We start from the raw sequence: 23,292 nt of genomic DNA, 5'->3' as shown, positions 1-23,292 counted from the left end.
CCGGTACAAAATCACAGACCCAGTGGTGGGGAAAAGAAAGCAATCAGCCAAATGATGGGCTTTAGATAAGATATGCAAACATTGCTCTGACATTTTCATTCTAGTAGAGCACTTGAACTAATGTAATTTGACTCCTGTATTTACTTCTCTTTGATTTTTTTCCCGAGCTTGGCTTATTGATTACTAACCCAATATAATGTGTGTTTACTCTGAAGGTGGTTCGGAGGTTAATTGATTCGACGTCGCCACCCAAACATGCTTGAATTTTGAACACTGTGGGCAATTTCGACCGTACCTAAATTTGAAAGACACGGTCTGTAAAATGAGCGCAATTGTTTCATTCTCACAGCTGGAATGAGTCTGGCTAGACGCCTGCTACTTAGGCCTGAGAAAGGGATTTCTGGAGAGGGGAGAAAACATGCAGAGAAGGCAAGAAAATGAAGAAGAATAGGTTGGCTACTCAAGAAAGCCGAGTAGCTGAAAAGAGCAGAAAGTCATGCATTCGTACACCAGACACTTATATCAAAAGCAAAGTCCCTTTAAGGCAAGTCAAGCACTTGGTGGCCATATTGTTAGCAGCCTCAGGCGGCTGTTTCAAGTACAAATAGAGTGCTGCAGGAATGAGTCCTAAACCCAGAAACAAGTTCGCATTTTAGAACTTCCAGTTTTTCAAACCGATGGGTTTTGGGTTTAAATGGCTGAAATAAGGTCTGAGGTTAACACAAGCTCAAAATATTTTCATGTTTTATTCTACATCATGTATTCATCAGTAAAACCATACTCATGATTTATTTAAGCTTATACGTGTCTTGAAAAAGGCCATTGCTAACAAGTGAGACTACAGAGGTTGTCAGAGACATGAAACATCATTATGTAAAGTAATTAAATATCATTATGTAAAGTAAAGATTTGTACAATTTGTCTAGAAAATGCTGGGTTAAAAACATTTTTATTTAAGTGTATTCAGTACTCTGTAATCATTTTTCACTGAAATAGTGCTGATTCTTGTGCCGGTGTGTCGGCGAAAACTAAGCTGGTGATGGGCTGCTGCTCAGGCTGCCACCTTGCATTTTAATCGTAGCTGAAAGATGCCATGACTGACTCCATAACCTGCCCATAAACAAACAGTTCTGAGATTAGAGAACATATATTAACATCAGATTAAATTAAATTCAGTATTATAACGAATAAGATCAATTTGCAATTATGCAAGGCAAAAGGCATTTCCATCATGTGAAATGACCACTGCTGACGCATTTGGCCTTCTCCATTTAGCTGACTGACATCTCATCCCTGTATGTTGCGTTGCGTAAAATAATAATATTTACAGCACAGTAAAGACTTTAGAAATGAAATGAAATGTATACATACCTTTATTTCGCTGAAGAAGTGCACCAAATCAGCAGCGCTGAGAATCTCTCTCCTGTAGAGGACGCAAAATGCCCGTGACCTGACTGTAACTCAGCAGCTGGGGTGTTTCATCAGAGACAGGTTCAACCTAGCGATTGGGTAGAAAAAATAACCCAACATTTAATAACCCATTAAAAACTACCCAGCACTTCGTTTAAAAATATTAAAAATAACTAAATAAAATGGCCCAAGTTGAACCCAGCATTTGGGTTAAAAAATAACCCAGCATTTTTAGAGTGCAGGAAAAACTACCCAGCACCTGGGTAAAAACTATTAAAAATAACCCAATAAAATGACCCAACAAGCTGAACCCAGCACTTGGGTTAAAAAAAATAGGCAAGCATTTTTTTTTACAGTGCAGAAAAACTACCCAACACCTAGGTAACATTTTTTAAAAAATAGCCCAATAAAATTGCCCAACAAGCTGAACCCATCATTTGGGTTAAAAAATAACCCAGCATTTTTAGAGTGCAGAGAAACTACCCAGCATCTGGGTAAAAAATATTAAAATCAACCCAATAAAATGACCCAGCAGGCTGAACCCAGCATTTGGGTTAAAACCCAGCATTTTTTAGAGCGTAGGAAACTTAATGGTGGTAACATTGAAGTCATGCGACTATGGTATAGTTTGTTTGTAGCTTTAAAAATTGAGCTTTACTGCTGCCAATTGTTTAGGTTTCAGAATGTATAGAAGATGTGTTTATTTGTGAAGACACTGTTGATGAACAAAACATGTAAGAATCGTAAGCTTTTGTTGTTTACAGAGCTTATTTTCTGCAATAATTCAAAGACCTTTGGAAGCCAATTAGTTTTTGTCAAGTGGTTGGCCTGCAAAATTTTGTCATCCTTTTAGCATTCCATTGAATCTACTTCAAAATCTCAAAAACCGTCAAGATTATGTTTCAGTAACATATTTTAGTGAGTGATTGCTAACCTTGTCTCATAACTGATGAAATCTGATCGTCTGATGGTAGCCATATTTATGAATTATTTTTGAATTGTCATCTTAGTTAGGACCAAATCGATCGTAAGTGTTCTAACTATAGTTTAGCACCATTTCATCATGAGGTTTGTCATTTTTATACCACCACAAACTGCCTAGAAAAGTTTTCACTAAGTGAGTCAGAATGTAATCAAAATGACTAATTGTATTAAGGAATTGTAGCCATATCCAACAGTCTTTATTGGCGTCAGACGGCCATGTTGGATTCAAAGTAAAAATGAGTGCTAGAATATGAGCAAGTTAACCTAGCAAGGCTGCAAAACCAGAATCGTATAGGAGAGTCTGTGCTGTAGAGAACCAGTACGATCTAGTTAGTTTCTTATGCTTTGACTTCATTGATCAACCCACTGAGCCCTTCTTATCTGAATATAAAGCGATCCTCGCTTCTGCATAACTCTCAACTCTCGGCGGTATGGGTCTTCTGTCTTTCCCTGAGATCATTTCGTTCTGTTTGTCCTTCATTCTCAGTATTTTTTTTTGGAGGCACAGTTATTGAGAGCAGAGATGGGATGCAGAGGGGCAGCATTAAAGGCAAAAGCTCAGCTGGTGTCTGGTAGAAGAAGAAGTGTCCTGCTGAGACTGAACTCTTGATCGTCTCTGACTCTGTCTTACACAATTCTCACAGATAGAGAGATCTTAATTCTTGCGGCTTTCATCTTTTCTCCTTACTGTGTCTGGTGCCATTGTAAATCCATTGAGCTTGACTGAAGAACAGTGTTAAACTCATGTGAGAGACTGTAGGAAATATAAGTGCAGTTTGTATTGTAAGGGTAAGACAGCATGACATGCATTTAAAATGTCTCTCACTGCACTTGACCACTGCTGCAGAACATCTCCTGCTCTGCTAGTGTGGGTATAAAGTGTACAGATATGTACTATACTTTATCATTACGTTTCAGGGCTTACTCACCCTGTTAAAATGTTTTCTAAAAGATGTGACATTGAAGACTAGAGTAATGGCTGCTGAAAATTCACCTTTGCCATCACAGTATTAAATTTTAAAATATATTAAAACAAAAACAGTTAATATTTCACACTATTTCTATTTTCATTAATTTTTTGATTAAATAAATGCAATTGCATTGAGCATAAAAGACTTTATCCCACTTTATTTTGGGTGGCCTTAACTACGTACTTGCATATTGTATTGCAAAACACTTTTGCTGCTACTAAGGTGGGATATGGCTAAGGTTAGGGGCAGGTTTAGTGGTATGGGTAGGTTTAAGGGTGGGTTAAAGGGGAAAGAGACGGGTAAACAGTGTAATTATAAATGTGATTACAGAAATTAATTACAGATGAAATGACAAAATACAGTTAAAAACCTTTATGTACACAATAAGTGCATTGTATCAAATTAATTAAATGTAAGTACCTAAGTAATTAAATGTAAGGCCACCTAATATAATGTGGGACCATATTAAAAAAACAGCCCCATTTTGAACGGTAGTGTATGTATATATAAAATATATCACAATTGTATAATTATTAATATTTCTCTAGTGGATTTATCAGATGCTCTCAAACTCAAATGTCTTTAAGTCCATGACTTTAAGACTGAGATCTTTCTTTTTTGTCTCCTCAAGGGTTGGCGGTTTGGTCAGCATCCTGGTTGCTCTCTGTGTCCTCACTGGCTACTCCATCATGACTGCCAGCTTTGTCATCTATGAGGTTCAGGAACATCACACAGGCTCCAAGAGACTCCAGCAGATCTCTGGCATCAGTGAACCTTTCTACTGGATCATCAACTTCTTCTATGATATGGTACTTTAGTATTTAGTTGATAGATTTCAGCCTTTAAGATCTGTTGCATTAATGAACATGAACAAGAAATTACAACCCAGACTACATGAAATACAGATTCAATTTGAACAGCAATAACCATTTGTGCCTGCACCATTTTTGAGTGCTAAGATGAATGTATTCAATTATATAATTAAATGTTAAAGGAGAAGTCCACTTCCAAAACAAAGATTCACATATAATGTACTCACCCCCTTGTCATCCAAGATGTTCATGTCTTTCTTTCTTCAGTTGTAAAAAAGATAATGTTTTTTTGAGGAAAACATTTCAGCATTTTTCTCCATATAATTGACTGCTATGGTGCCCCGATTTTGAACTTTCAAAATGCAGTTTAAATGCGGCTTCAAACGATCCCAACTGCGGTTGTAAACGATCCCAGACGAGGAAGAAGGGTCTTATCTAGCGAAACAATCGGTTATTTTCAACGCTTCAAATGCTCGTCTTGTCCTGCTCTCCCTGAACTTTGTGTATTCTGGCTCACGAAAGTTAGGCTATGTCAAAAAACTCCAATCATATTCTCCTTCAACTTCAAAAATCATTTCAAAATCATCCTACATCACTGCAGAAGTACAGACACAGTCTTTGCAAAGTGAACATGCAAAAAAGATCAAAGGCCCTTAGCAAAAAAGTTAAAACAGCGATATAGGACGATTTTGAAGTTGAGGGAGAACATGAGATGGGAGTTTTGTCGACATACCCTAACTGTATTTTTATGAAAATAACCGATGCTAGATAAGACCCTTCTTTCTCGGCTGGGATCGTTTACAACTGCATTTAGGAGTGTTTGGAGCCGCATTTAAACTGTATTTTAGAAGTTCAAAATCGGGGCACCGTAGCAGTCCGTATGCAGAAAAATGCTGAAATGTTTTCCTCAAAAAACATAATTTCTTTACGACTGAAGAAAGAAAGACATGAACATCTTGGATGACAAGGGGGTCAGTGCATTATGTGTGAATCTTTGTTTTGGAAGTGGACTTATCCTTTAATAATATACCGAATCCCAAATGAATCCTTATTAATAATATAAAAGTTTTGGATAAAAGCATTTGCCTAATGCATAAATGTAAAGTAACAAATGCATACCCTTTGTATTTACGAGGTGTTTCCTATGTCATCGCAGGCTCTTTACATGGTTCCGGTGTTTCTCTCGGTGGCGATGATAGCAGCGTTCCAGCTCCCAGCATTCACAGACAGGCAGAACCTCGGCGCGGTCACACTTCTGCTGGTGCTATTTGGGTCAGCATACATTAGAGTCCCTTTACCACCAGAGATTTTCCTGTCACAAGACAGACGTCTCATTAGAACGTCTCAGAGCTGACAGGTCCTCAAGGCACTAGAGCTTCATGAATGTATTATTCAGCAAATGCGACACGTCGCAGCATTGGCGAAAGGGGAAATTTTAGTTAATGCATCGCCTTTCAGGTAAACACGGGGCTCTCTGCTAGAAAGAGGAGAGCTGCTCGAAGCTTTCCTGCAAGGCCTGGGCTCTGAAGAAGCGATTTCACACACTCCGTCACCCAGTTAATTGCATTGTGGAGAGCAGTGAGGCCACTCACAGTCAGTCTTTAGGCTTCAGAGCTCCAGGCTGCTTGGGAGGCCCTTCATTCTGTGAAGTCAGCAGTCTGGCCCGCATTCATCCGCCTGTGAGCTCACCGGCTCTCGGCCCATAAATAACCACACATCACAGCGATCCGACCACTTTCCCTTCAACCTGCTTAATTGCTTTTGTTTAGCTGAGCACTGTGGACTTTCCACCACTAACAACACACGCGCACAGGCCAGGGAACGTGCACATATACACACACACGGTACCCCCTCAGTTTAAACACATCCTCTTTCTTGACCCCGCCACCCCAATCACCAAGAGTAATGAATAAAAAAGCAGATCATTCTGTGGAGCAGAAGAGGAGAGAGAATGCTTCACCAAGAGGAAATAGATGAACTCATTTATCTTCTGGCCTCTTAGCTCAACTGTGGAATATATTCTCTCTTTCTTTGCTAAACTCAAAGCAGAAGTCTTACTATGGCTCTTTTGTCTTCCTCCATGTTGTAATTCTTCTCTTTAGGTGTGTCTTTGAAGCTTGCCACTTACCACATTGATTTCATCGTTTCTTTTCAGGTTTTCCACCTTCCCTTGGATGTACCTTCTGTCTGCGGTATTCAAGGATACAGAGATGGCCTTTATCGGTTATGTCTGCATCAATCTCTTCATCAGTGTCAACACTATCATCTCCACATCCATTCTTTACTTCCTGGGTCAGCTCAACCAGAATGACCAGGTGAGAGAAGAGTTAGGAGGAGTCATGTGACATTTCACCCCTAAAATTTAAAGAAAAGAAAAGAAAGAATAAATATACACCATTCAAAAGTTTTTGAACAGTAAGATTTTTGATGTTTTTTTTTTAAATAAGTCTCTTATGCTCACCAAGCCTGCATTTATTTGATCCAAAGTATAGCAAAAAGCTGTACAATTTTGAAATATTTTTACTATTTAAAACAACTGTTCTCTATTTGAATATATTTTAAAGTGTAATTTATGCCTGTGCTTTCAACGCTGAATTTTTTAGCATCATTACTCCAGTCACATGATCCTTCAGAAATCATTCTAATATTCTGATTTGTTCCTTAAAAAAACATTTATTATTATTATTATTATTATGTTGAAAACAGCTGAGTAGAATTTTTTCAGGTTTCTGTAATGAGTAGAAATTCAGAAGAACATCTTTTATCTAAAATAGAAATCTTTTATAACATTATAAATGTCTTTATCATCACTTTTGAACAATATTAAAGCGTCCTTGCTAAATAAAAGCATTCATTTTTATAATTTCCTTTATCAAAAATTATACTGACTCCAGGCTTTTAAATGGTGTAGTATGTAATGTTTAAAAAGGCTTTTTATTTAAGATAAATGGATATTTAATTTAATTTAATTTTTTATGCTCTCTTATGCTTACTAAAGCTGCATTTATTTGACCAAAATACAGTAAAAACAATAATAATAGTAATATAGTGCTAAACTATTACAGTTTAAAATATATATATTTTTTAACATATATTTTATGCATTTCAATAATTTACTACGGTTTACACTTTTACATGATCCTTCAGAAATCATGCTGATTTGCACTAGAAGAAAATTACATTTCTTATTATTATCAATGTTGCAATGCTTAACCTTTTTGTGGAAACCATGATACAATTTTTTCAGCATGCTTTGACGAATATAAAGTTGAAAAGAACAGCATTTATATTAAATCGAAGTGTGTAGCAACTGTTTTAATTGTCTCTTTGATCAATTTAATCCATTCTTACTGAATAAAAGTTAACATGTAATTAAAAAAATCTTACTGACCCCAAACATTTGAACTGTATAATATAATATAATATAATATAATGTAATATAATATAATATGACAAAACCAGTCATAAGGATAGAAGGATAAAAGAAAAATCAATCATTTTGACCCATACAATGTATTTTTGGCTATTGCTACAAATATACCCGTGCTAAATAAGAGTTTTGTGGTCCAGGGTCACATATAATAGAATATAATATAATATGATATGATATCATATTATATCATATTAGATTCACAAATGAGATAATTAAATAAACCTGAGTAGTTCTTCCATCTCTAACTTGTTTTCTTTGTCCATTTCAGAACATCCAGAATGTGTACAATACCATGAGCAACATATTCCTAGTCTTCCCTCAGTTCAGCTTTGGCAATGGGCTGATGGAGTTGGCACGGGTTGACATGCAGGTGCAGGTCTTGAGCGCTTTCGGAGTGGACGCCTACAAAAACCCCTTCAGCATGGATGTTTTGGGCTGGATGTACATCTCCATGTTCCTGCAGGGTTTCATCTGCTTCACGTTTCGCCTGCTACTTAACAAGACGTTCCTTCGCAAAGTCAGGTATACCTGAGGCTCTGGCGCTGTGGATTTAAAGTGGCTGGCACAGATCTACTTTTTTGAATTTTACATTATAGCTGTCTCATTTCTTGTGCATTTGTGTAATTCTTCACAGACGGTTGATCTTCTGGAAGAAGAATGTTGTTCAGAGCTACAGCCCCAATGAAGATGAAGATGTGGTGGCTGAACGTCTGCGTGTGGACCGTGGAGAAGCGAGTGCCGATATTCTGCAGGTTAATCATCTGAGTAAGGTGTACCAAAGCCTGAACAAGAGGGTGCAGGCGGTGAAGAGACTGTCTGTGGGCATCCCAGCTGGCGAGGTGTGTGTTATTTGCATATTAGTATCTATTATGAGAATGTTTAGATGCACTGAAAGAATATTCCAGTATTAAAATAAACATAAATTGGCATTCGCAACCAATTTTACACACTACCAGTCAAAAGTTTGGAATGGTTAGGTTTTTTATAATGCTTGGCGAACATAAATCTCATAAGTCTACTTAATGTTTTGGTGGAAACTGTGATTTACTACCTTTCAAAAGTTTGGGTTAAGCAAGATTGTTTTAAAAAAATAAATTAAACAACATTTTTATTCAGTAAGCATGCATTAAATTTATCAAAAGTGACAGTAAGGACATTTATTTGTTACAAAAGATTTCTGTATTAAATAAATGCTGTTCCTTTGAGCTTTTCATTCATCAAAGAATCCTGAAAAAATGTATCATGGTTTTCACAAAAATAATAAGAACCATTATTAATAATTGAACACCAAGAATAATTGGGCACCAATTGATCATGTTACACTGGAGACTGGAGTTATGGCTGTTAAAACTGCATTGGCATCAATTACAAAATTACATTTAAAAATATATTAAAATATTAAACATTTAAACTGTTTAACATTGTATATATAATAGTATTTCACAATATTACTGTTATATGTCTCAAAATGTGCATGTAGATGTGTCACAGAGGGGAAATGCAGCTATGTATTCCCTGAAAGTCACGTTTAAGGCACTTGGCATATGCTGTGCTTTATTATATATCAGTTCTGAATGGTTTTTCATAGAAGATTTATTGAGCTGTTAGGAATAATCGATGACAGCAAAACATTCAATGTAAATGAATAGAAGGTCAATATCTTTCTTAGTGCTTTGGATTGCTGGGAGTCAATGGTGCAGGAAAGACCACTACCTTCAAGATGCTGACGGGAGACATTAGCCCAACAGATGGCTCGGCCAAGATCCGTGACATTGACGGGTACCTTTCTTTTTTCTCTTTAAAAACTTGAACTGGTACTTTTACTGTCTTTTTTCTGATGCACTCGGACTCTTATTGCATGTTCATAAATCTCCCTGGCCTGTGTGTCCTCAGGAGAATGGTTGACATCATAGACTGCAGGAGAGAGGGCATAAACATTGGTTACTGCCCCCAGGTGGACGCCCTGGATGACCTCCTGACTGGAGAAGAACATCTCTATTTTTACGCCCGCATCAGGGGTATCTCCAAGAGTGAGATTGACCGGGTAAGGTCACAGCTATATAAGTGTCTGTTTCATACAGTTTCTTATCAAAGTGACCTACAAAAGCGCCCGTTTTCTGTTGTTACGGTTGTCACCAAATTTACTTAAATTTCAGTATAGACCAATTATAGGTTTGTAAACATTCGGGATGCGAGCATCATGGTTGCAGAAAACCCCGAGGAGATAGCCTTTACGGCTAGAGAATTTCACGGATACAGTACAATATAGTTACATTTAACAAGATTATATTGATTAGATGTCATGTTCTCCACATATTACTGCATATTTTTGTGAGCGGAGGCTATCAGGTGGCAGAAAATGACGGTTTTCAAGTAGGCAGTCTATGGAGCCATGGAATAAAAGAATAAAAAAAATCAAATTTGATGTTATATTTCAAAATTCTGACTTTATTCTTGCAGTTTTTGAGATTATATCTCACAATTCTAATAAGGAAAAACAACTTGTCATTTCCCCTCGTCTCAGAATAGGAGTTTATATCCCACACTTCTGGCTTTTCTCCCTCAGAATGTACAAAGTCACTATTTTTGAGTTATAAAGTCTGAATTAGGAGATATAAACTTGCATTTGCAAGAAAAAAAGTCAGAATTGTGAGGTAAAATAAATGTTATGTAAAAATGTTAATAGTAATAGGTTTAAATAAACAATTACACAGTTAAATTGATCAAAAATGATCAGTGTATTTACTAGGAGGTTACAAAAGATTTTGGTAACACTTAGGTTAATAAGGTTCATTAGTCAACATTAGTTAACTACATTAGTTAACATAAACTAAAAGTCCTTGCACACTGAGTCCGAAATTTTTGTGTGTGTTTTTTCGTATTGGTCAAATGTCGTCACACACAGAATGTCACGGTGGCTCAGAATTGTCAAAACACCTCTCAAAATGCTTGCTAAGGATGCGAAAAAGGCAGATTAAATTTAACCAGATCCTAATTTTTTTATGATGAACGTCAAGTTGGCATCAACTTGATTCAAAAATGCTGGTACTTTTGACATCCCTTATGTGCAGCTACATTAAATGTATGCTGCTAATAGTATGATGATTGAAATGAGTAGCAAGAGATGAGGTGAAACAGACAGCTGTCTGTTAAATCATGTCACAACCCACTGACATCATTTAGCACTTTAAGAGAGATTTTGCATCTGTTTTTCATCAAGTGGTCCTCTAGCCTCATAACGTCTTTCTACACACGTAAAAATGTCAGGAAATGGAGGTTTAACAGTCATTGTAAAAGGATCAGCATTTATTTGGATTGAGATGCTGCTGTTGCCACCAGGCTTTTTAACTCTTAACTAACTTCACCAGTTTTAACCACCATCGACCCACCCGGAAATCCCTGCTGGACTTCTCAGTAAGATGCAAATAGATCTTAGTTTGGTACAGTCCGAGTATTGCATTTGACAGGAAATGCTTGGCCCTTCTCCACATTGATTAATGAGGAAGCTAATTAATCTTGCATTCTCTCAGGATTATTGGTAAAAAGCACTTCTGTAAAACTTGCCTTTGGCTGCAGATGTGAACTCTTTATCAGATTTTTTCTAAAGATTGAAACACTGGTGTGAGGGAATACAGCTTGCATAGAAAGTTGAAATGTCATATTAGCAACTTATTATGAAAATTAGTTCAACCACGTATTTTTTTGAATGTGTTATTGCTGTAACAGTAAATCGTGGCTTTACTGTTAGCAGCAGCAATGTCAATATGGTTCAATAAATAGGTAAATTTATAGAATAGATGAGCTTCTAAATCAAATTTCAGAGTCAGAAGCATCCATTTAGAAGATAAATCGCATTGGTTTGTGTCTGTTTCCTCTGTACTGCATCCGCACAATATTTTGATCTAGAAGGCTTATGTTTGAACTGAAAATATCAACTCCATTATGATCAGAGACTGTGACAGGCATTTATGACGTTATGAGCACATGGCTCTAACACGCACATACCTCCCTGTCAAGCTCTTTCCCTCCTCTAACTTAATTCAGGGTTGTCTCTACTGATACTCGGTTAGCCTGCGGAGAAAGAAGCTCAAATAATGCATATAATCTTATACAGTCTTAGAACCTTCTCCAAGTCATCCACAGAAATTGTGCAAAGGGAGTCCCTTTGTAGATAAAAGTCAAAATAAAGATGCTTTCTATGAAGCATACCACCTACAGTATTTGATTAGACTTTAATAAATACATTGTTTATTCAACCTCATACAGAATACAACTTTTGTTCTGCCAAAGAAATGCTTTGAAGAATGTTCATGCTGCTTTTGTTTATATGCAGTGATATATGCAAGTGGATGGTGACCAAGGGCAAGATTTTCAATAATTTGCTCTGTTCCTCACATAAAGCTATTGATTGGCTTCAGAAGACTTTAAGAATATTAATAGCTGTATATAGACTACTTTTGTACTCTTTCTGGAGGTTGACAGTTTCTGGTCACCATCCACTTTCATTGTAAGAAAGAGAGCTGCTTGAACATACTACAAATGTTGTCCTTTTGTATTATGTTGAAAGAACCAACCCTTTAAATCTTTAAGTAAAGTTGATATAAAGTGCAACTTTGTTGAAAATGACGTAAAACCGGCACCCTGTAATGATGATGTTACCCTTCAATAAAAAGGGCAGAGAAGGAATTGACTTAACAAGCTATGAATACCATCAGTCATCTTTTGGCTACCAAGGCTTTGTGTAAAAGCTGTTGAAACTTTGAAATGGCTTTTGCGGTTTGGCCCATTAACTTGGATTAGAGGATTTAGAGGAAACGGCTGGTAAATTTTGATGTCCCGAGGGAAGCGTGCAGCACAATGCCCACCCAAAAGGATGATCCGTAGGTGTGTGTAACCCCGGTTAGACAGAGAGTTCTTTATGGTTTCTTGCAGGTTTATGAGAAGCTATTTAAATTCATAGAATGTCTACTTGGATCCTTTGATGTATGAATCCAATTAGTTAAATGAATGCAGAAACCATGACATGCTCTGTGTGGGGTCAAGTGTCAACAGGCATTTAATCAAAACATTATTCAAAGTGACTCATTATGATGTCAAGACCACACAGTTAATGTGTTAGAACAACTTGTTAAGCCTTTTTGGGGACAATTATTGCTTTGTTAATCAAAAATAAATTGCAGGGAAATTAGGACTGAACTATAAGAGTGGAACGTGCTTTAAAATAAGGCTGCTTGATTTTGGCAGTGAATCAAATTGTGATTTTTCTGATTAAAAATTCCAATTTAAAATGGCTTGGTCTGCTGTGCTTGTTTGTAGGGTTGCACAATTTGACCAAAAAAATTGTCATTAAAATATTGTGTTTATGGTAACACTTTACAGTAAGGTGTCATTTCTTAACATTGGTTAATGTATTGACTAACATGAATGAACAAACAATACATTTATTACAGTATTTATTCATCTTGGTTAATGTTAATGGTTAAAGGAGAAGTCCACTTTCAGAACAACAATTTACAGATAATGTACTCACCCCCTTGTCATCCAAAATGTTCACGTCTTTCTTTCTTCAGTTGTAAAGAAATTATTTTTTTTGAGGAAAACATTTCAACATTTTTCTCCATATAATGGACTGATATGGTGCCCTGAATTTGAACTTCCAAAATGCAGTTTAAATGCGGCTTCAAACAATCACAAATGCAGTTGTAAATGATCCCAGCCGAGGAGGAAGGGTCTTATGTAGCGCAATAATTGGTTATTTTCATAAAAATAATATAATCTTTATACTTTTTTATGTCAAACGCTTGTCATGTTTTACTCTGCCTGGACTGTTTTTTTCCAGTTCATGGCAGTTAGGGTATGTTGAATTTTTGAAATTGAGGGAGAAAATACGATGGAGTTTTTCTACATACCCTAACTGTCTTGAACTAGAATACACAGAGTCCAGGCAGAGCAAGACAAGATGAGCATTTGACAGTAGAAAGTATTTAAATAGTATTTTTTAATGAAAATAACCGATCGTTTCGCTAGATAAGACCCTTCTTCCTCGGCTGGGATCGTTTACAACCACATTTGGGATTGCTTGAAGCCGCATTTAAACTGCATTTTTAAAGTTCAAACCCGGGGCACCATAGCAGTCAGTTATATGGAGAAAAATCCTGAAATGTTTTCCTCAAAAAATAATAATGCATTAGCAAATATTGAAATTAATATTAACTAAAATTAATAAATGCTGTAGAAATATTGTTCATTCTAAGTTAATATAACTAACATAACTAATGTTAACTAATGAAACCTTATTGTAAAGTGTTGCCATATTTATATGTAAAATTTCATCTTTTTCAAACGTTAAACCATGAAGATTTTTTTCGGCAAGGACTGCAGTATAAAACTCCAGTTAAAGGCATAATTTGTAAGATTTTTTGATTAAAATATCCAAAAACGACTGGAACAGTATTATATATTTTGCTGACTTGTGTACTTACATTATCCCAAATGTTTCCAAGAATGTTTAAATCCAGAGAAATAAGTTTTATAATTTTAACTAGAGGCCCGTTCCTTGTCATTGCATCGCCAGTGATGCCATACACCCTTGAGTTTTATTTTTGTAGAAAACATGGAAACACCCAAGAGTCCTTAATATTCAGTGCATTTTATTAGATGGGTGACGGACGCACAGAACTTTCAACACATTCAAAAGGAGCAGAAGAGGCCGACTGTGGCATAATAAAAGCCCCACTGTTTTCAAGTCGTGTGTCGCGCTAGTCTCTAGCTTTTGTGGCTTTCAGCCAATCCTGCTTCACACTACACTGGCGTTAATAAATCTTTAATACACTAGCTTATCTATGAACATGATTTCTGAGTCCAGTTGGATTGTATCGGATGTAGGGATAAAGACCACAACTCCCATTGATTCCACAGCTAATCACAGCATCATTAGACTACGACTTTGTTTCTTTTTTGTTTTGAATATGCGCCCTCTAGCAGCGAATATGACATACTGTGCCTTCAACCTCATAACAAAACCCTAACTACCACCAAAAGCACCTTTGCAACCACATACTTTAGTAATGCCCTGGCAACCAATCAGAATATCCTAAATTATGAGTTTTTACATTGTACGTGGCACTAAAATTTGCATCAGAAAATGTAAAATGTTCTGCTTTTTTATTTAACATGCCGTTATAATAATACATATTATATGAATCTTAATATTTGATCTTTTTTTCCTTTAGGTTGTGAACTATCTGTTGAAAAAGTTGGAGCTGAATTACCACCGACACAACACGAGCGAGAGCTACAGTTGCGGAACACGCCGGAAGCTGTCGACAGCCTTGGCCCTGGTCGGAAACCCTCAGATCCTTCTCCTGGTGAGCAAAAAATGCACATTACCCTTCTAGGCTTAGAATAGTTACTGTTTAGTAAATCATACTGCTCCAATATAAATCACTGTATTGCATATTGTCTTGATTATTCACTCTGAGGGGTTTGAATGGGTAAAATGTTGCACACTCGTTACAAACACCTCTGAAATGCGTTGGCGTGCTGTTTGGCCAAAGTCTCATAACACATTAGTTATTCTGACTTAGATTTTTGGCTCGGTGCATTGCACGATTGCATTTACCTGAGTGTGAGAGTGTGTGGGTTTTGCATTAGGTTCTTTTGTTATTCTGTAAGTGCAGAGAAACATCCCACATGTTTCTTACTGTACATGTCTCCTCTAACCTCTCAGGATGAACCCAGCTCTGGAATGGACCCACGTTCCAAACGTCACCTTTGGAAGATCATCTCCGAGCAAGTGATGGGCAAATGTGCTGTGGTCCTGACATCACACAGGTAATAATCGCTCCTGACTCACACGGCATCAGCTCTTCCAAACAAATAGCTGATAGTAATGACACATTTAGCCAAAATCGAGTCTTTTTTTAAATGCATTTGTATTCCACAAAACTATGACAAGTAAACATTACAACTAAAGCATAATATTTATTTTTTCAAATATTATTGGATTTAAAAATGTATGTATATATATATATATACACACAGTGGATTTTTTAAAAGGTTTTTTTTTTTTGTACATGTCTTTCTCACATTTTTCAGTGTTGCATTAGTTACTGCATTTTTCCTTTATAATGGGCTTCTGTATTCAGTTACCTTTCGAAACTGGATAAAATGAAAGTTTGTCAAGACATACTTTAACGACTGGCTTTATTATGATTGCCTGAAACTTTAAATAGATTTTAAAAAGCTTTGAAACTTGAAGGCAGTGATATATTATATACTAAGACATTATGTATCCCTTATGCTGTCTGTGATCTAGTATGGTACATTTCAACAGCAAGTTTTTGTCAGTTTTGATGGGTTTGAGAGAGTTGAACAGGGAGTTTCAGGAAATATGTATTTGTATCCTACAGCATGGAGGAGTGTGAGGCCCTTTGTACCCGTCTGGCTATAATGGTAAAAGGACAGTTCAGATGTCTGGGCTCCCTACAGCACATCAAGAACAGGTCAGTGGTTTATGTGTTTTCTCCTACCAATTATTTTCCATGGTTCTCTCACGTCTTCTTTTGTTTTGCCACAGTTATTGTTGCTCTAGAGCCTGATATCTCCTGCAGACACTTCATAATTTTGTCCCTGGTGATAAAATAATCTCTGTTCATCTGACAGGTTTGGCAAAGGATTCACGGTGAAGATGTACTTAGCTGGAGCCTCCTACGATATAGATATGATCAGTAACTTCATGCAGCAGAATTTCCCCAGCACGTGCCTGAAGGTGAGAAACAGAGCACATCATAATGAAGTTAAAGTTATTGAAAAGTTGAAACTTAAGTTATATTGACTCGACAGGAATACTCGTATCTTATTTCAAATAGAAACAGGGTGTTTACATAAAACTTGAAGACACAGCAGTAAAATAGAAACAGCAGGTTCATGGGTCAGAGAGAGTGTGGCAATTCATGTTTTTGCGACAAAACAAACCTTTCTAACATTGTTAGTAAACCTAAGGTACTCTGTTTTAAAATATCCTCAACTGCAATTTGCCCATGTTGAGCAACCAACAAAATACCGGAAGTGGGGCATTCCACAGACGAGAATCCATGTAACGCATTATTAGACTGTTTTACATAGCTGCATGATATATTAAACCCATTTAAAAATCATATTAAAGTTTTAGAGTGACTCCGTTCACAGTAAATGCTGCTCCACACAAACTGTTATCATTTACATGTGTGAAGCGTCTCAAACTCCATCTCTCTATATATTATAGAACTCATTTCTCACTCATCAACGTTCGCCATTTCATCAGATTTGTATAGAAAATCATTTACAAATGCGATTGCACTTGCATTTGGTCAGTTACCCAGAAACGCGGTCATATTGGAAACACTCTGATGTTAACAACAGCATGGATTGCATGGTTAATGTACTACTAAATATATGTTATTCTGCTAATTTATGCTGTCTAAACCATGGAAAAACGTGTGGAAGCTGCTAAATCACATAATTAATAAGCAGGAAAGGAACATTTTGTTCCTCAGGCAGTTTTTTGCAATCTTCTCCTTGGTTTGTTATAACTTTTGGCAGTCTATAGTACTCCAAATATTTTTCCTTGTCCGACCAATCAGTATAGCCCAAAAAAATGACAATAATTGACCATTTTTAGCAGCAATAATCAGCAAAATATGCAAGTTTAGTTCGGTTCAGTGCCATCGTTTACGCTCAGTGCCACCAATATGGCCGCCTTGTGAAAACACTCTATTCATGAAATTACAGTGGCTGTAGCATTAAAAAATGGTCAAATATTAAAGATTAAGTGGATATTTTAATTGAATGTTGTTGGATTAGAGTCATTTTTTATAACACATAATGTACATTAGTTCTATTGTTTATACTACATTATGTATTTTCACAGTTTTGTTCAATAACACCATCTGGTTACTTGCTTTTGATACTGTATTTGAACCAATTATAATTGCAGCATTGCTATTATATATGTTTTTTAAGTCATTTTAAAAGCTATTGTTAGCTTAGGTCTATTTTATGACCTCCAAAAATATATATACGTTTTTCGATTACTCGAATAATTGTCAGAATAATCAACTGATTACTCGATTAATAATCGTTAAGTTAATATTATCCATCTTTCTGTCCATTAAGGATCATCATTCAAATATGGTGGAGTACCACGTGCCTGTTGCTCCTGGTGGTGTGGCTTCAATCTTTGGTCTGTTGGAGTCCAACAAGGCTGTACTGCAAATCAAACACTTCTCAGTCAGCCAGACCACTCTGGATGAGGTAAGATACATAAGATGTTTTTGGTCTTTATTTATTTACCCTCATGCTATTGTTCTGTGAAACACAAAGGGAGATCTTTTTTGTCAAACAGCTCTTTTCAAAACTACTACAGTTCGCAGCGATTTGTCAAGCTATAAGAGACCTTTAAAAGTAGTTCTTACACTATATTGTAACTGAAATGTAAATAAATAATGAGTAAATAATGCCAAAATATAAGTGTGTCTGTGAACTAATATTGAGTAAATGAATTAAGGAGTAAACAAGTGAATAGTGGCCAGGAAGCAAAGGTGGAAGTGGAGAGAAATGAAAAGAGACACAGAGGTGGCGGTGTGGAGACTAAACGATTGTCTTGACTTGTCTCCTTAGGTTTTCATTAACTTCGCCATGGGGAAGACCGACACAGACGAACAGGAAGTCACTGAAGGAACGGACATTGACAGTCTAGACTCGTTCAGCACTTTGGACTGATGAAAAACTTGCACGTTATGCCATTCAATGAACCTCAAAAAAAGATATTAATTTAATACATAGGAAATAGGCTATATCATATTTTGGTGTTGTGATTTTTAATGAAAGACAAAAAAAAAATCTGTTTTGTATTGAATAATGAAGTCGCCAAATACCTTACGGATAATTATTAAGGATTTGTATGAGTTGTATGTGTTAATTAACTCTTTCTGTTCTTGGGTTCGAATATTGATCAACATTAAATGACCTTCTCATGGAAGTTGGTTGTTATTTGTATGACCTTAAAAGGTTAATATGCAGAAAGGCTACATTAGTTTACATAGTTTGGTGCAATTCATTAGTCTTTCATTTGCCATCAAACAAATCCACTGCTGCTTATCAAAGAAAATGAAGACCTTTATTTACTAGATTGCTTGAAATTTTATTTCTCTACCAGATATATATATGTGAATCAAAACGTTAATTATTTACATGAACAACTAACAGTGTGTTACTCAACACAGAATTAAATATGTATGCAGAGTGAAGAGTCCATCCTCTTAAATTGCTGGCTTCATTGATGCAGCTCTTGTCTAGGGGTTGATATAAATCACAAAGACCTTTTTGGCTCCAAGATATAAATGATTCTTCAATGTCTGCACATCTTCACTCTCATTAATATTTTCTCTGAAGGCACATCTCTTGTGCAAGAATGTACTAAATATTTCATCGGCCCTTTCCTCTGTCTGCTTCAAGGCACAGTTCCTCTTTTAAAAATGTACCAAGCTTATTTTTACATTAAAGCTATTTTTCACATGCAGTTGTTGAGCGTTTGTCTTATTGAATGTAGTGCAATTGGTTCTTTATGTCATGAGTTGAGGTATGCAATTTCTTTGCATAGAAAATTGAGCGCTGTGGAAATGATGAACTATCCAACGTTCAAACTGCATTTCAGACATGTTCTGTCTTTTCCCTTTGCAAATATAGGCGAACGCAGGTAAAGTGGGACACGCTCTGATCATTTTTCATTGGTGTCATTTTGTAACATTTGAAATGGTTAACACTTCACACAATAGCATTTCAAAAGGCTAAATATTTCCACTGCATTTTACAGATGGATTTTAAAAGCAAATTTACGTAAAACATCTTCCTGACTGAAAAGGTGCAGGGCAGGGGCGTTTCCTCTGAGGAGGCAGTGCCTCCTCAAAATATTGGATGAGAAAATAAATTTATAGTACAAAAATAAAACAACAGCAATATCACAAATATTAAAAGTGTATAATTCACTTGTTTTTTTCTAAAGAAACACTGTCCAGAAGCGACACCAGTAGGTAAAATTACAACGTCCATGCGTCTCTCGCCTCCTCTGAGCCCACTGAGTTTTAACAGACCTTCTTAAGCATGCAATGAGTTTGATGGAAGAAAGTCAATGCCTCCATTGCGATATGATTGGATATGACTGGTTATGTTTGGCTGTGACTGGTTCATGTGAGCATTTGAACCTTCTGTAATAGTTGCATATGAGTCCCTCCGTTGTCTTCAGTGTGAAAAGATGGATCTTGAAATCATACACAAAATTGCTGGAAAACCAAATAATTTATGGGACCTGAAAGATTTTTCTGAAGAACAGCAGGCAGTTTAACTGTTCAGGACAAACAAGGGACTCATGGACGTCTATCATGAAACAAACAAACACAGCTGTGGATCATTCAAGTAACAACACAGTATTAAGAATGAAGGGGATGTAAACTTTTGAACCAGGTCATTTTTTATAAATCCAACTATTACTTACTCTTGTGGACTACAGTATATGTAAACATCTTTTATGTGAAATATCTTATTCAGGTCAGTACTAAATAAACAATAACATGCATTTTGTATGATCCCTCTTATTTTGGTAAAATCATTAACATTTTAATGATTCTAAAAGGGGGGTGTAAACTTTTGACCTCAACTGTAAGACTTAAAGTAGCTTGAAAACATGATCTGCGGGAAGTAAATCTCTGTTTTGTGACCAATATATATGGAGTTTTGATGACTGATGATCTGAAAAATTAAAAAATAGTGAAAAGTTAACTATTAAAAAGAACAGCTAAATAAAATATATTGTTTAATTTGTTACTGCCTTGAGTTATTATTTTAGAATAAATGTAGTAGGTATCTTTACCACCTATTAACTTAAGTTTGTCAAACTATTGTGCCCTCTTCTGCGTACTAAGTCCTTCTCCATATGATTTAGCAGCTTCCACATGTTTTTTCAGTGGTTTAGACAACTTAAATTAGCAGAACAACATTTTCAATAGTACATTAATCGTGCAACCCATGCTGTTGTTTACATCCGAGTATCTCCAATATGGCCGCGTATCCGGGTAACTGACTTAGCCGTAAGGTAAGTGCAAACCAACTATAGAATATTGATTACAATGTTAATGTAAAAATATAAAATATTTTTTTCTTGCTTTCTAAAAATATCTAAGTAATGTGTATTTAAACACGAAAATGAATGATTAAATGAACTTTAACGACTTTACCTCCTCGTTTTAGAATACCACCGTATTTGAATTATACAATAAGTAAATTAAAATGGAAATGATTAAATTCACTATTCATTATTGTACAATTAACAAAATAATGAAATCAAGAAAACTTGCTTTTATTGAATATATAGATTTTATTTAATAATTTCTAATTTATTTAATTTAAAAAGCACTTAAAGCAGTAAAATTATGCAATTTTATGATTGCAATATTGTGGAAAAACTAATAAGATTTTCACCTTAATGTTTGAGTATAATATTTGAATCCACTGTATTTATCCACGTAAGCTTTACAGTAAATATAAGATAAAATGTATTATGGATGTTTTTTTAAACATCTTGGATGCTTTATACTGAACTTTTATTTTTGTGAAAGTGAAAGGATGCAAGGCCCTCACTACTGCACTTCATAACTAAAGCCCCAGTTGACCAATCAGAGCGAAAGCTCGCTAAGCTCCTCCCCTTCGCTTCCCGCGCCGTTGGAGTGACTTTCAAAACAGGTCTGTAAATTCATAACAATTCTGTAAGAAATACTGTGATCGCTCTCTTGCTTTTTATTATAGATGAAAAAAGATTATTCTGTCATACAGTCAAACCCGGTGACATGAACCAGGACTAGACAGGCGCTTTTTTGTCTTTTTTTTTTTTTTTTTTTGCTGTGTTTAAAATAGCAGCTGTGTTTTAGTTTAAAAATGAAAGCAGCTCAGACGTTCTGATTCTGACGTTCTGAAGTCAAAATTTCCGCCCAACCCAAGTCATTTTGATTTCATTTTGCATCTCTCGTGAGAGAACCGGTGTGCTTTGAACATATACTTTGCAGGTAAAGTAAATTAGAGACGTTTGTTGCTCCCTGTCTTTGATTTTATTGATTCGCGTCATGTGTATATGAAACTGCAGCTTTATCAGATCTATGTCATGAATGTCGCACATAAACGAACATTACTTACTTTTAAAACTGTATTTCATAAGCAGTGCAATCGTAATGAAGGTAATCTCCATGTGCAACAATGAAAGCTAAGCGTATATATATTTTATCAGGGATATTGATTCATCTCAGGTGTTTCTGGCTTGTGTTCATGGACTTTCAGCATCTCAAACTTACATTCACCTTCTCGTAATACTTTTTTTCTAATCATTTACCATCCGGTTTTTAAGTTATTTTCTACAGTCTACCCTTTTCTTCACATGTGCCCGTTTCAGATGTGGTTTTATCTTTGAAACTCTTCTTAAAAGGCCGGCGTTTCAGAGTCTTCTGCTCAGTGTTGCAGATGAAACTGGTGTTTGGTGTGTGCCGTTCATTGAAGCTGCCAGCAGAGCATCAGTGAGGAGTCTGTTTCTCAAGCGGGAGACTCTGAAGTTCTTGCCCTCTGCAGTGTTGTGCATCTGGGCTGTCCACTTCACTCTCTGTCCTGGTTAAATACAGTTAGCAGTCGCTTTCTTCTTTCAAAGCAGTGGTACATGAGATAGCCTTTATCTCTCAAATGAGCAATAGACTGATGAACTCCCAGAGAAAGCCGTTCCTTCACAGCCCCTCTTTGAAGCCAAGATTCGACTTGAGAAATGCGAGTGTGCTCAGTACTCAAAACAAAGATGTTGTGTTGGTGTTTCTACACTTCACTGAGTAGCACAACCTTTTTTAGCTGCAGTAAGATAATACGAGGATTCTATAGCAGTAAATTAACACATTACAGTGTTTTTGTTTTTTTTTGAAGAATGAGGCTGCTCAAAATGTGGCTTTTCTTCACAAATAAAGATTGAATCACAAAGCCATTATTTCAAACAGTAATATTTTGCACATTTATTATGGTTTAACTGTATTTATGATCACGTAAAAGGTATGATAATTTTGTTATGTTTAATTATGATACATTTAATTATGATATATGAAGAATTTATTTGCAAAAACAGATAACTCCTTTTTTTTTTTTTTTTTTTTTTTACAATTTTCAAAAATCATCATATGAATTCATTACCTTACATTACATCATGTTTTTATTGTTTTAGGGTGTTAGCTGTATTTTTTAGTTACTTTAATGTAATTTTACATTACGTTTACAATATGATAATTTCATTAATTATGATAAATATAATTATGATATGAAAGAAATATATATAATGTGTATGTATGTGATAAATAAATGTAGAATAAATTTACGTTTATAATTATGATAATTATATTTAGTTATGATTTAATTATATTTTAATTTAATGATTTAATTATATTTAATTATGATAAATACAATTATGATAAAATACATTTATATAATTTATATTTATTTATGTTTATAATTATGATATTTTATTATATTTAATTGATAAATATAATTATGATAAAATATATATATATATATATATATATATATATATATAATGTGTGTATGTGATAAATATGATATATAGAAAAAA

At 35.5% G+C, this 23,292-nt stretch overlaps 2 protein-coding genes across 8 annotated transcripts in view; both read left to right on the top strand.

Annotated features, from left to right (window-relative positions):
• abca12 (ATP-binding cassette, sub-family A (ABC1), member 12) overlaps positions 1-19,170 on the top strand; it is a 68,225-nt gene extending 49,055 nt beyond the window's left edge. For all 6 annotated transcript variants that reach the window (XM_051119236.1, XM_051119234.1, XM_051119235.1 and 3 more), the window contains 13 exons: positions 3,997-4,174; positions 5,334-5,449; positions 6,333-6,492; positions 7,879-8,132; positions 8,245-8,449; positions 9,280-9,389; positions 9,504-9,654; positions 14,843-14,977; positions 15,340-15,443; positions 16,022-16,114; positions 16,275-16,380; positions 17,766-17,903; positions 18,270-19,170. In XM_051119236.1, the coding sequence (XP_050975193.1) occupies positions 3,997-4,174; positions 5,334-5,449; positions 6,333-6,492; positions 7,879-8,132; positions 8,245-8,449; positions 9,280-9,389; positions 9,504-9,654; positions 14,843-14,977; positions 15,340-15,443; positions 16,022-16,114; positions 16,275-16,380; positions 17,766-17,903; positions 18,270-18,371 (1,852 nt within the window). In that variant the 3' untranslated portion in view covers positions 18,372-19,170. The remainder of the gene's footprint in view (positions 1-3,996; positions 4,175-5,333; positions 5,450-6,332; positions 6,493-7,878; positions 8,133-8,244; positions 8,450-9,279; positions 9,390-9,503; positions 9,655-14,842; positions 14,978-15,339; positions 15,444-16,021; positions 16,115-16,274; positions 16,381-17,765; positions 17,904-18,269) is intronic.
• A 2,127-nt stretch (positions 19,171-21,297) lies between these two features.
• bard1 (BRCA1 associated RING domain 1) overlaps positions 21,298-23,292 on the top strand; it is a 30,752-nt gene continuing 28,757 nt past the window's right edge. Inside the window, exon 1 of one of the 2 annotated variants that reach the window (XM_051118555.1) lies at positions 21,298-21,386. The gene's annotated coding sequence lies outside the window, so the exon portion shown is untranslated. The other variant, XM_051118554.1, reaches the window with a different exon arrangement.

This window comes from Labeo rohita, chromosome 9 (genome assembly GCF_022985175.1).
Source record: "Labeo rohita strain BAU-BD-2019 chromosome 9, IGBB_LRoh.1.0, whole genome shotgun sequence".
Lineage (NCBI taxonomy): Eukaryota > Metazoa > Chordata > Actinopteri > Cypriniformes > Cyprinidae > Labeo > Labeo rohita.
This window is presented reverse-complemented; position numbering and strand designations above follow the sequence as displayed.